Source organism: Mauremys mutica, chromosome 15, assembly GCF_020497125.1.
Source record: "Mauremys mutica isolate MM-2020 ecotype Southern chromosome 15, ASM2049712v1, whole genome shotgun sequence".
NCBI classification, from domain to species: domain Eukaryota; kingdom Metazoa; phylum Chordata; order Testudines; family Geoemydidae; genus Mauremys; species Mauremys mutica.
The window spans coordinates 26,904,922-26,919,412 of NC_059086.1; the positions used below are offsets into that span (position 1 = coordinate 26,904,922).

The 14,491-nt window shown below is 47.0% G+C and overlaps 1 protein-coding gene across 2 annotated transcripts; it reads right to left on the minus strand.

The window, feature by feature from the left end:
- LOC123350056 (scavenger receptor cysteine-rich type 1 protein M130-like) lies at positions 1–13,914 on the minus strand. 2 transcript variants are annotated; one of them, XM_044988404.1, is made up of 5 exons: positions 13,802–13,914; positions 4,242–4,440; positions 2,068–2,397; positions 1,186–1,380; positions 1–290 (listed from the first exon to the last, which is right to left on the minus strand). In XM_044988404.1, exons 2-5 carry the CDS (start codon positions 4,303–4,305, stop codon positions 241–243), a joined length of 639 nt encoding a protein of 212 aa, XP_044844339.1. In that variant the 5' UTR covers positions 4,306–4,440; positions 13,802–13,914; the 3' UTR covers positions 1–240. The 2 variants fall into 2 exon arrangements, with proteins under 2 accessions (XP_044844339.1, XP_044844340.1); XM_044988405.1 differs by lacking the exon at positions 13,802–13,914 and having other exon boundaries at positions 4,242–4,566.
- Between the last annotated feature and the right edge of the window lie 577 nt (positions 13,915–14,491).

The following is a 14,491-nucleotide window of genomic DNA, read 5'->3' on the forward strand; positions in this document are numbered from 1 at the left end:
TTATTTAAAATAAGTCCTGTTCAGAACATGCCCTGCCATTAAACGACAGTCAGGATATCTGCTGCTAGCACAGCCCTCCCCACCCCGAAGGATAGTCACAGCTGTCCAGCACGTGCCCCTCACAGGCACTAGTGCAAGAGACAGGGAGGGTGGAACGTTTGGAGGCTAGGAGGTGAAGCTTCCATCTCCCCAATCCAGGCCAGGCTCCCCCGCAGCTCTATCTTGCTGGCATCATCCTAGTCAGTACATCTCTCTCTGAGGTCCGTGGGTGCTCTCAAAATTTGAGACATCTGTGAATAAAACAATGTGAAAGGGAGTGATAATGGAGATTGAGAAGCAAATGGAGCTGAACCAAGGACACCATGGAATGAGTTAAATCATTACAGCGATAATCCTCCTGGCAATCCTCCCCCCATCCCCAAGGCACAGAGTCCTGCTCACACTTTAACCACATCCTCCGATAATTCCCACAGATATCTCAGCAGCTACGGAGCACACTCTGCCCTATGGCACAGGGAGGCATCTGGGGAGCAGAGAAATCTTAGCTCTGAAAATACTGGACAAATCCTTCAGCTACAGCAGGGACTTTGGAAGCATCATTTCTGATTCCCAGAGGCGGGACAGTTTGACAGTGGCTCTCGGAGAGTGACAGGCCAGAGCCACAAAAGTAGTCCCAGGTTCAAACAGGCCAGATTTTAAGCTGTCTGGTCTCTGCTCTGGGCCAGTGGAGATTTAAGATCAGGTTTTAGATTCCAAAACTCCCTCCTCACAGCTGAACCATGCTGCAATCCAGTCATCCTGCTTCCATGTAACTTGTACATCTCATGCCCCCAGCCCATTGCTTTGCCTGGGAAAATCAGTGAGTTCATCCATGATTTAGGTCACAAACAGTATCCTACTCTGAGGATGATTTTGGCCCATCCTTGTAGCGCCACATGATTCTGGGATTTCATCATTTAGAGGCCAATTATCAGTCAGAGATAGGGTTCCCTCTCCTCCCCCCAATTTCAAGGAAGTGGAACATTTTTCTGGATACAAATAATGAAAGATGTCCAAGGTTTCTTTGTATCCTTGACTCTGGGGTGTGGACTCAGACTTATGTTTTCAGGCTGACCAGAGACATTGCTGCCAGAATTACCCAGCTGAATGTCTGAGCAGAACCACCCATAAATGACAGTTACTAACTGGCGTATATAACCGACTCCTCTCCCATCGCTGGGTCCTCTCCAGGCTGTTCCTTGCTGCCACTGCCAGTCCTCAGGGGCTCAGGGAGGGTGGGGGCTCCTTTCTTCAGGATGCAGGTGATGATCGGGGCAGACACCAGCAGGAGCAGAACCAGGGCAGAGCGGAGAAGCCAGACTTCAAGGGACATAGCAGGCCCTGAGGTGAGGGAGGAAAGGCAGAGGTAGGGCTGTGCCATAGGTTATAACACCAGAAGAGACCATTGTGATCACCTTGTCTGCCTTCTTACATAACACAGGCCACAGGTTGCCCCTGAACTAATTCCTGCTTGAACAGGCAGCTGAGAGGTCGGAGAATATTCTGCCCACTGACACAGATTGATGAGGAAACTAGTATTGAGAGCATGTGTGACTTGGCTGCATTTGGGCCCTGAAGAGTGTTAAGCGCCCCCTGAGAAACACTGGGAGCCCTCCCATCCCACTGACATCTCAACACCTTGTGGGACCTGCCCAGCGACTCTCAGCGTTAGTATTCCCTTAGACGTTGGGGATTGAAGCAAAAAGAACTTTGGGCCAGGAAGTGAGGAGAATTCTGTGTCCAGCTGAAAGCACATCAGGATTTCAGGCTGAAAGAAGGCAAAATGGATTCACCCCACTTGGAATTCAGACCCAGCATTAACTCCCAGACTGCTGAGAAAGTGCCAAGAGAGAGAGAATGGGCAGGGCCTCAATTTTAGCTCTCAGCATCAATTACCCAGCTCAGGCCAGTCTGGGACATCAGAGTCAGGGCTGATTCAGAGTGGAGAATGACCCCTGTTGAGTAACACATGCTGCTCTACTCCCTGTAGCACAGTACTCACCACACAGTGCCATATGTGAGGGTTACCTGAGCACACAACACTGGCATCTTCTCTGTGGCTACAGTCATGCACTCCCCAAGGCCCACTCCAGCATTCCGTGAGGGCAGCTTCTCTCCCTGTGCAGTTAACCTCAGCCAGCCAGATGGGGTCAGACCCTTCTCCAAACTCAGCCCCCTCTGGGGCTAACAATGCCGTCCCACAACCCAGCTGCCTGCACACAACTCCAGCATCGTTTAGGTCCCAGTCAACATCACACACGCTTCCCCACTGCTGGTTGTGAAGCACCTCGACTCTCCCAGCACAGTGACTCGAGCCATTCACCAGTCGGAGCTGAGCTTGCTCTGAAATGGTCAAACCTACAAATGAACCATGGAAATAAAGACATAGAGAAGGGGAGATTAGGTCTGACCCATGAACATCCTTTCTAGCATCCCTTATGTTCACATGCGTTTACAGTGGGATGTTCCCTGTCTCCTGGGGACCTGGAGCTGACCAGCTCTTTGCCCTGAATGTGCGTTTCAACAGCTGAAAATCCTAACTGTATAAAGGTAATGAGTTCTCTTCAGCTCAGACTATTTGCAGCAAGGGCTTCACAAAAAATATGAAGATTTCCCAGTTGAACATATACCTCCCTTTCAAATTGCTTAAGCTATTTGTAGAAACTCTACCCATAATTACATCCTTCGCAGGTGGGTGAGACTGTGACCTGCACTATACATGGATTGCACTAGTGCAGTTGAAACCACTTCAAAAACCAACTTATTGAACTTGTGCAAACCCCATATAGATGTTCCCATTTTGAATTTGGCAGTTTTGAGGTTAGCTTCCCCCTGCCAGAACAGGAATGAAGCAGAACCAAGAAAAGTCTAGACACACCAGCTGACATGGTTTTCACTCAGCTTGCAAACGGCACTTTAGTTAACGGGTGCAAACTGCACCTAAGGGACTGACTGAAGCTAAACCGCAGTGGGAACCCAGGTCAGGACTAGAAGGGAGCATCCAATTTGGAAACACATCAAGCTCCATCTTCAAACTAGTTAGGGTGTTTGTCCCCCATTCCTCCTATTAGGAGGAGGTTCCAGAACCTGCCTCCTCCTCTTTTATTTTCTGTAGCTGTTCACCCTCTCTGGTGCCCTCCCTCCCCTGCACAATGTATTTAGAGAGAGCATTGGATCCTCTCTCAGCCTGCGTATCACCATGCTGAACAAGTCAAGCTCTTCCAGTCCCCTCATAAGACTGTACTCCAACCCCTGGTCATCCTAATAACCCTTCTCTAAACTTGGTCCAGCCTGAATTCATATTTCTAGTGCATGACTGACCAAAGTCATGCACAGTTTTCCAGATGAGGCCTTCCCAGCCCCTTGTACTATGGCATTAACACTTCCCTCTCTCAACTGGAAATACCTCTGCTTTGACCCCCAGCCCCACCCTCCACTCCCCTTCTGCAGCTGTGAAGCTCTTCACCCCTTCCCAACCCCAGGGAACAGGTTCAAGGAATCTTTACTCCCCTTCCCCCCCCACACACACACACAACCAACCTCCTTTCCCAGGCCTATTTGTGCAGTTTTTTTGGTGGGGGGAGCAGAGTCATTCTGAGCTGCTGAACTACTCCTGTTCCCCCATGCATCCTTGGTCATTTCCTCCATCCCAGAACTGGTAATCAAACCCAAGAGTCCAGGCTCCCAGCCCCCTGCTCTAATTGCTAGACCCCACTCCCCTATCAGAGCCAATGCTAGAATCCAGGAGTCCGGGCTTCCAGCCTCCCATGCTCTAACCCACTAGACCCCACTTCCCTCCAGCCCCCTCCCCACTCTAACTCACTAGACTCCACTTCCTCCCGAGAGCTGGGGACAGAATCCAGGAGTCATAGAATCAGAGTAACAGGGTTGGAAGGGAACTCAGGAGGTCATCTAGTCCAACCCCCTGGTCACAGCAGGACCAATTCCCAACTAAATCATCCCAGCTAGGACTTTGTCAAGCCTGACCATAAAAACCTTGAAGGAAAAGCCCTGATTCCCAGCACCCCTTGCTCTAATCACTAGACCCCACTCCCCTCCCAACATTAGGAATAAAACCTAGGTGTCTGGATTCCCAGGGAAATCCAACACCTAAGTCTTTAGTAAAAGGTGCCAGGGAAACATTATTTATGAGGCTTTAAAAATCTCTGTGCAGCCGAACACCAGGAGAAAAGGGCACTCACCCCCGAGCCAGCCCAGCAGGGTGAGCAGCGCTGTGTTCCCAGTCCCGTAACCCCTGGCGACCATCTCCAGAGCCCTCACTGTGAGCTGTGTGGCCCCCCAGTGAGGATTGCTCAGTGGGGAAGGGAGAGCCTGGTTCTGGGCTTCTCCAATCTGTGGGTTTCATTTCTCAGGCTGGCCAAAGCTGCAGCTGCTGGTTTCCTGCATGAGACACATGATGTGCCAGACTTGCGAGTACAGGAAGGAGTGTGAGGAGGCTCCTGTGCAGAGCCCAGGGAGGTATGAAATGAACCTCCTGGCAAGACTCTGCACCCCATGGCAACTGCTATAATTCACTGCATGCTTGCTTCTCACTGCAGGGACAGCTTCAGGCACCATCTGGAGGGGCTTAGCTTGGTAAACCTCACCCACTCTCATCTTCCCCTCTCTGCATCTGCTCGCGGCCCCCCAGCACCCACTGAATAATCTCTCCCCGATCTCTGCACCTGCTGGTGCCCCCCAGCCCTTCCTGCTGTCTCTGCACCAACCAAAGGGGCAGACGGTCAGTATTTCACTCATGCTGTCATGCAAACCCTGTCCTGGCAGGGACTCGAGGAGTGAGGAAGGAGTTCCTGGCTGGCTGCTGGGTGCTGAAGGTGAAACAAGCAGATTTCTGCACGGACTGGGAGCTGGAGAGTAGCTTCTGTCTGGCTGCCAGGGCTCAACCAAGATGAGCTATGGGGAAGTGGCCCAAGGAAATGTAGAGCAGCAATTAGTTAAGGGGCACAGCATAAGGCTGCTATACTTCAAGGGTCCCTGGTTTTGGACCCAAAGCAGTGGGTGGGACCAGGTCGCTCACCAGGCTCTGGGGGAAGTGGCTATGCCCTAAGGAAGGGAATTAGAATGGTGGCACTGCAGGGAATGGGGCTGCCCTGGGACTGACTCAGTGGGGAGCTGTGGTCAGTGAACTGAGTCCAAGAGGGGTGGCACAAGTGGAGGCAAGGAGTCGCAGGGAAGAAGCCCTTGGGGCACTGCTCAATTCCAGAGCAGGAACCTTGCAACCTAGCCGGACCAAGCGAGGGTACCGTGATGAGCCCTGTTAAGTTGCTTAAAGACTGAGCCCAGGGAGGGCTATAGGAAGATGCACCAGCTGAAGGGGTACTGAGATAGGCCACCATTGGACTAATTGGGGATGTCAGCCCAGGAAGGGTTAGAGGTTGATACCAAATGGAGAGGTGTCAAGATTCCTTCCCCACTCTGAACTCTAGGGTACAGATGTGGGGACCTGCATGAGAACCTCTAAGCTTAACTACCAGCTTAGATCTGGTTTTGCTGCCACAATCCAAATTATTTATGAGTCATTTGGGAAACTCTGCCTACCTCCCCCACCCCCCCGAATATCTCCCTCCCAAGTACTATAACCCTTCCCTGGGTAGCCTTGAGAGACTTTTTCACCAATTTCCTGGTGAACACCGATACAAACCCTTGGACATTAAAACAAGGAGAAATTAACCATTCCCCTCCTTTTCGCCCACCAATTCCTGGTGAGTCCAGATTCAACCCCCTTGGATCTTAAAACAAGGAAAAATCAATCAGGTTCTTAAAAAGAGGGCTTTTAATTAAAAAAAGAAAGGTAAAAATCATCATCTCTGTAAAATCAGGATGGAAAATAACTTTACAGGGTAATCAGATTCAAAGAGCCCAGAGGAACCTCTGTAACTTTGCTGTAACTTTGAACCTCTAGCCTTAGGTTCAAAGTTACAGCAAACAGAGGTAAACACTCTAGCAAAAGGAACATTTACAAGTTGAGAAAACAAAGATAAACCTAAAACGCCTTGCCTGGCTGTTACTTACAAGTTTGAAATATGAGAGACTGGTTCAGAAAGGTTTGGAGAGCCTGGATTGATGTCTGGTCCATCTTAGTCCCAAGAACGAACAACCCCCTAAACAAAGAGCACAAACAAAAGCCTTCCCCCAACCAAGATTTGAAAGTATCTTGTCCCCTTATTGGTCCTTTGGGTCAGGTGTCAGCCAAGTTACCTGAGCTTCTTAACCCTTTACAGGTAAAAGGATTTTGGTGTCTCTGGCCAGGAGGGGTTTTATAGTACTGTACACAGGAGGGCTGTTCCCTTCCCTTTATAGTTATGACAAGAGGGTACCATGACGGGCCCTACTGGACTGTTAAAGACTGAGCCCGGGAACAGCTGCAGCACATTTTGGACTGTGTACCCCAGAAGAGGTTTGTTTGTTTCGCACACAGACTTGGGCTGAGTCACTGAAGACCTGACTGACAAGTGCAGCTGCCAATGGGGGCACCATGAGCGGAGAAAAACTGCAGGCATGCACGCACTTAACCAGGGGGTGCTTGCGAGAGTTGGGTGCCAGCCCATTACAGTGGTACCAGAAGTGGGGATCATTACAGAGACATTCAAGAAAGTTTTTTTTAAAAGCACAGAGATGAGAGAAAAGCATTTCACACCACAGATTGTCAACAACCAAACTGCAGCACCCAGGGCCGGCTCTAGGTTTTTTGCCACCCCAAGCAAAAAAAATTTTGGCTGCCCCCAACCCCAGCCCTGGGCTCTCCCCCTCCCCCTGCCAGTGTCCTCCCCCACCTCCACCCCCTGCTGCCCCATCCCTGGGCTCCCCCCCCACCAGTGCTGACTCCATCCACTCCCCATTCACCTCCAGCAGGTCCGGCGCTGGCAGGGTCAGGTAAGCAGCAGGGCTCCCGGGCCGTGCCTCAGCCCAGGGTCCCTCCAGCCAGGGGTCCCACCTTCAGGACCGGCCAGGACCCGGGAGGACAGAGCTAGGGGACCGCTCTGGCAGGGGCTTGAGGAGCTGGGGCAGGGTAGCCCCAGAGGGAGTGGAGCCCCGGAGAGCGGGCCACGGGCCCCACATGGCAGTGCCCCACCCTCTATGGCCCTGCTGCTGCTGCTGTTTCTGACCGTCCTGCCGCAGTCCCTGGGCAGCTCAGGCTGCTTCGCCCAGTCCCAGCTGCGGTGTTGGGGGGTGGCCCCCCTGCGGCACATGAAGGCAGCTCCCTGTGCCCCACAGGGCGGCCCCCAGCCCGAGTGTCCCCCGCTCGGAGCCTGCCTGGCCCAGCCACAAGGTGCGGGCGCTACTCTCTCGCGGTGCGAACTGCAGCGGCCCCAGGATGCCCCCTGTGCACCACGCACTGCTGCTGCCAGGGCCGGCTCTAGGCTTTTGCCGCCCAAAGCAAAAAAAAAAAAAAAAGATGGCCAGAATGCTGCCTCTGAAAATGTGCCGTCTCAAGCACGTGCTTGTTTTGCTGGTGCCTAGAGCCAGCCCTGGCAGCACCCCCTGCTCTGGAATCTTGCAGCAAACCACCGATCACTGGTGAGCCAATCAGAAGGGATTCTTTAACCACATGACTTTGTGTGGACTCACACGTCACCAAACAGTAAATTGCATCACATTTTCCTAAACCAATCAGAAGGACTTTCTAACCCCATGGATTTTGATGGAATTATTCAGCAGAGCATATTAAATTGTAAATTAAAGAGAAAATACCAATTCCAGTGAGCATGTATGTAGGTGTCTTTATCAATTTTTTTACAATACCTACATAAATTCAGCAGTTAACCTTATTTGTTTCTTAATTTGAACCAGGAATAAAATGTCCTCTTTCTCCACAATTCTTTTAGCATTTGTCTTTAAAAACTCGTAGACTGGCCCTAATGGAATTACATGCCTAAATTTTATTCCAATTTCTTCCTAGCCTTTTATATTTATTGGAAATTAGCACCTATTGGCTTAAGGTGTATTAGGGGCCTCTTAATTTTTGTAACGTTTTTGACAAAAAGGTACATTTTAAAAAAAGAAGGAAAACATGCAACACACACCCATCACTCCCAACCCCAAATGAGTATGTTCAAGCCAGCTTGCTCACTATTTATAAATAACCCCTTAAATATATAATATACAACTACTTTGAATGTTTTATAGATGTGGCTTTCTCACATACACTTGTTTTTCAGCATTGTTTCATATAAAACACACACGGTACCGCACTCAAAGGAAATCTAATTCTGAAAATTCATTAATATGCCATTCGTGAGAGAAAATGCAGGCCTAGTTTAAGCTACCTTTTCATTCCTCTTTCCTCAAACAATTCCCTTTTTGGTAAGATCTGAAATGTGGATTAATTAAAGTTGTGTGTACTAAGTAAAATAAAAACAGCAATGGAGTATTTGGGAAACCTGTATTTGAGAGACAATAGCTACGAACAAAATTTTATTCTTAAGATTTAGCAGTAAATATTTTGCATTAATAACTTATTTGGCACATTTAGCAACATACACAAAAGAGATTAACAATCACTGAACACATATGCACACACACACACACAGAGGGCCGCCCAGAGGATTCAGGGGGTTTGGGGTCTTCGGCGGTGGGGGGCCTCCACTTCAGCAGTAATTTGGCAGCGGGGGGTCCTTTCACTCTGGGACCGGCCGCCGAATTGCTGCCGAAGACCCGGCACTTCGACGGCGGGTCCCGCTTCGGTGGCAATTCAGCAGTGGGGGGTCCTTCCGCCCCGGAAGAAGCTCTGGGGGCCCTGGTCCCGTGAGAGTTTTCCAGGGCCCCTGGAGCGAGTGAAGGACCCCACTCCAGGGGCCACAAAAAACTCTCATGGGGGCCCCTGGGGAAAATTGCCCCACTTGCCCCCTCCCCCGGGCGGCCCTGCACGCACACAGGTACACAGAGTTATCTGATAATCAGAGCTATCTGAAAAACAGTTAATTTTTTTCATTTTATTTATCATCACACTGAAGCAGCACCAAGGTATTAATTTTCTCTCTCTTTTTAAAAAAAATATTGTATAGTGTCATGCTGTCTGGAGTGGCTTATGACTGTGAATGCTACCTCAGGGCAGACTGCCAGAAAACAGGGCAGATACCCCAAGCTGGTGGTGTGTTCTATAATTAGATTTCACCAAACCAATAACAAATGTGAACTCCTGGATCACTATACCAGTCATGCAATGGAGTCCTCTTAGACTCTCCAGCCTATCTTGTCACCCAGACAAACTGGACTTTGTGATAAAACGGTCACTTAATCCAAAAATCACAAATATTTTAAGTTACTCCCAGTCCCAAGAGGCCAGTCACTCACCCAGATCAAATGGTATCCTAGATCTTACACCAAAGACAATGCTGGCAGCCAATTCTATAGTAAACTAACTAAAGTTTTATTAGCAAAGAAAAGGAAATGAGTTATTGAGAGGTTAAAGCAGGTAAAATATAATAACAGGTGAATCACAGTCTATAATTTCAAATGGGCAGAGATGTAATAACCAGCCAGTTTCCCAAAAGGATCTCAGGGCTACCCAGATTAACTCTGGTTATTCCACCTGTTAGAATCCAAACAGCTCAGAGATGAAGGATCTTTCCCTAACTCCATACTTATAGCGTCTTCTCACAGCAAGCAAACTCACAGGGTCACTACTCACATGGGCTCTTCCTTTGATTACAGAGAGTGAGGAATGCACTTAGCATCTTTGGCCTCTGGTCACCACACACAATGATCACTTGCCTTAAAATTAGCACTTTTCTGTTAAAGTTCTTCATTTGCATTCCACAAGGCTTCTTTTTCATTTAATGGGTTGTTTGATTACAGGGATATACACAGTGGATGTTTGCTATTACATTATAATGGGATACAGATAAGTGAAAACAATGCATGTAACATCTCACTAGTTTTCATGAAGTTTAAACATCAAATACACTCTCATACATTTACCAATCACTTGGGTCTGTACTAATACACAAGTGAATTGGTCTGGCTTCCAACTATGGATTTATAAATATTCAGTGAGTCCTGGGCCTTTGGCATGAGCTGGTACCTGGTCTGCCAGCATCACATATTGTGCCTTTAAAACCATAACCTCTAATGCAATAGTGAGCAACCTGCGGCCCGCGGGCCACATGCAGCCCATCAGAGTAATCTTATTGTGGGCTGCAAGACATTTTGCTGACATCCGCAGCAAAAAAACCCTGACAACAACAATCTTCTTTAAGTGCAGTTTACAAGGATATGATATAAGCTCATCAATTGTAAATTGTGAAGAAATTTCCAGGATGCATAAACCTTTGATCTTTTACCTAGAGGTTTACAATAAAAATATCAACCCTGAAAAGCCAAGCCACAGCTTTGTAACTGCATAAAGGAGAGAGATAAAGTCTGTAGCATCTGACACTGTTATCTGAAAAAACTTGTCACCCTACAGCCTACCCCATGCCTCTCTTTTCCTGACTTTTTTTAAATCTGAAACAGCCATCTCCTTCTGCTGTTGCTCAACTCACTGGTTTTAATAACATCAAACAATGCTTTACAAAATAAGCTATCATAAACTTTTCAAAGTTGAATATGAAAAAAACAGGGACCTAGGAACAAGAGACCTGGGAGGTGGTTTGACGATGGACTGAAATCTTTTTTTGTTTAGTGTAAGAGTTTTTTTATCCATTCTCTGTTAGTTGCCTTGCTTTAGCCAGGGCCAGCCTTTGTCATACAGAAAGATTCGCTGAACTTCAGAAAACTTTATTGCTCTCCATCATTTTGCCAACTTTCTAATCATTTTGTCATGGTGCACGGGGACTGGCTGTGGGGTGGGGGATGTTTTTCCAGATAACAGGCTACAGACTTTATCTCTCTCCTACATGCAGTTACAGCACTTTTCAGATTTGATATTTTTTATCTGCAAATGACAGTGGGGCTTATACTGTACCCTGGAATCTAACACTTTCTTCACAATTTACAAATGAGGTTTCTTAAGAGGTTTATGTCCCATCTTTGTAATCTGCCTTTAGAGGAGTCTTTTGTTTGTGGATTTGTTTTTTATGGGGGGTTGCATGCTGGGTAATTCATTTTTAAAAACAAGTTTATGCTCTTATTTCAAAGGTTGGGTGTCATAGGTTTATTCCCCACTTTGAACTTTAGCGTTCACAAGATGGGGACCTGCATGGACTCCTCTAAACTAAAATCCTAGTCTAGATCTGGTTCTGCTGCCACCAGTTACGTTTAAAGTGGATAACACACTGCCTGTTCCCCCAAAACTCTCCCTGGGGAACACAGATTCAATCTCCCTGAATCTCAACACAAAGGGAAATAACCCATTTCCCCCCTCCCCTCTCCTAGTGCTTAGAAGATATACCTGATTCAAACTCCTTGAATCTCAACACAAAGGGAAACAAACCATTTCCCTCCTCCCCTCTCCTAGTGCTTAGGAGAGATACACACCGATTCAACTCCGTGAATCAAACCCAGGAGGAACTCAGTCTTCCCCACTCCCCTTCCCCTGAATTTCCACACGGGAAGGAATTAACCAAGTCCAAAGAAAAGAAAATAATTTATTAAAAGAACAAAAAGAAAGTACACTATCTCTGTAATACCAGGATGGAACAATACACAATAAACCTGGAGAGAATTCCCCCTCCCCCTTTCTTTCTCAGTAAAAGCAATAGAAATAAAGAGATTCCTTCAGCAAACACACAATTGCAAATACAGAAAGTAACTCAAAAGACTAATCCGCCTTTTTAACTAATACTCACTATTGGATACTTGGAGACATGTCTGGTCTCTCCTAGATCCAAAGAGAGCACACAACTGAAACAAAGAACACAGACAAAGGCTTCCCTCCACAGAGATTTGAAACTATCTTGTCCCTTGATTGGTCCTCTGGTCAGGTGTTCATTAGGTTACTGAGCTTGTTAACCCTTTACAGGTAAAAGAGACTTTAACCCTTAACTATCTGTTTATGACATTGGGATAGTCTCGCTTTTAAATATTACAGTGTAATGTTTATTTCAACAGATGTCTTTCTCTTTACTTAAGACAAAACCATGATGTTTATCAAGGTAGGGTGGAGGCAAGAAGTTGCTAAGAGGGTACAGTTTTAAAGGCACTATGCAATGTACAGTTTGAAAAAATTGCAGGGAAATTAATATTTTGGGGCCACTCCAATTGATGATAAAAATGGAAAAAAGTAATTGTCAAACAGCTGTTAAATATTGCTACAAAAATAAAGATGTTGGTGCATTTTGATTATATCACAAGGCTTTTTTAGCATGTCTGAGCTAGGGGGTTTGAAGCAGTGAGCTGCACAGTGCTAACAATGACTTTACCCCCTACCCCTTTTAGGTTTCATGTTTTGTCATTGCTGTTCTTTTAGGGTCCAATATGTGTTTTAGGATATTAACGAACAAAAATTGTTGTTGCTTTTGAAGTACTTCTGTAAAATATCACTAAGGATGTAAAGACAAGCATTGTGATTATGGTACAGTGTTTGTCATCCCAGTCAGAGATGCCCAGCCTCTGCACGTATACCCATTCCACCTGACATCTTTGGAAGTGTTCGTTATTTACTAACTCCCCGGTGAAAAAGTGATTAGAAACACTGGAAAAACAAAAGTGGGAATATAATGCCTCATGTGGTTGAGAAGGATTTCTGCATGACACATGCTTACCCATGTTAAACCTTGATAGCTAATAAGACATACATACAAGGCTGTTTTGCTAAATAAAGATTTCAAACATTTGTTAAAATGCCCCACCAAGGTTTTTTTATCCTCATGCCCTGTGTTTTCATGTTACCTTTTAAAGTCTGCGTTCCTCTGTATGTGTGTACAGGTCCATTTCATGTTTTTTCATTTCTTTTTGGTATTTTGCTAAATGTGTCTGTGGCAAGGTGATGACTCACCACATGGCGCCTCCTGCTGGTTGTCCAGGGAATAAGCTCTTTCCAGCCCCAGAGCGGCCTCTGCCAGCTGATGTCTCGCCTGCCGCTGGCCCCCATGTCCCTCCTGGACCCCGGTGCCCTTTACCCCAGGGGTTCTGCTCATCGCAGCAACCCCCAGTCTGGGTCTCCCCACTCAGGGGAACCCCCAACCCCCTATCCCCACCTCGCCTCAGTGGCTACTGTCAGTCACCATCTAGCTCCACTCACTGGGGCAGACTGCATTCTGTAAAGGACATCATCATTGGCAAGAGGGGTGTTGGACCTGCTGCCTCTGCCTATCTCTGGGCTGCCCCTCTGCAGCCTCAGTACCCTTTGGGGGCCCTTAACTCAGCCTGCGGCTTTTCTAGGCTGGAGCTCCCCAGCTCCCTCTGCCCTTCCCCAGTGCTGCTCCACCCTAGATACCCTTCTCAGCTTCCCAGATAGTCCTTCTCTCTCTAGAGCCAGAGATACTGTCAGCTTCTAGCCCACTGCCCTCTTATAAGGGCAAGCTGGGTAAAGGTACTAGGTAAAGTGAGGACTTGAACTAGAGGTCTCCTGCATCCCAGATGAGTACCCTCACGGGTGGCCTAGAAGTTATGAGGGAGTGTGATGGTCATCACTTTTATAAGGCTATGATACATTTTCTACAAAGTATGCCTTGTGAGGTATGATTTGAAAACTCATAATCTGCTGAATATTATTGTCCTGGTAAAATGTGTGTATCAATATTGTATGAGAAGTTATTAGATTAAGACAAGATTAAGACAAGCAGGGACAAATTAGTTTTTCAGAGACAAGGACACACTAGAACCCCACTCAGGTGTTAAAGGGCCATCACCTACTTACGCGGCCATTCTCCAGCAATTGGAAAGGGTAAACAAGAAATTTACATCTCATCACAGGAACGTTTCAAATCTCATGTCCACAAGAGACAGCTTGTCGCCTTCACTCCAGCTGTGGGTAATCCTTGAAGAAGGGAGAGGGATATAAATAAGAGAGACAGTGACCTCCAACTCACCTCTCCTCCCATCTCTCTGCTCATGATATCAACAACTCTCAAAGAACTGAGTTAAGCGGGGAGTGGTCCCAGGCTGGAAGGAGACCCAGCCTGTGAAATTTACAACAGTATATGCTGAGACAAAAACCTTTGTTTTTAGGCTAGTTAAATTAGGTATTGGCTTGCGTATTACTCTTGTATTTTGTTTTGTAACCAAACCTAACTTCTATACATGAATTCTCACAATCACTGAAAATGTATCTTTCTGTTGTTAATAAACTTATCTTATTGTTTTATGTTAATCAGAGTGTGTTTGGATTAGAGTGTGTGGGAAATTCCATTTGGGATAACAAGCTTGATGCATTTTCCTTTGATGAAATGACAGACTTTCTATGAGCTTGCATTGTTCAGTAGTGTGCTGGACTGTACAAGACACACATTTGTGTGGGACTAAGAACTTGCGGGTGTTGCGCTGTATGTAACTCATGAGTGACTGGTCAGAGTGCTCATGTATTTAGCTGGGAGTGGATTTACATGCT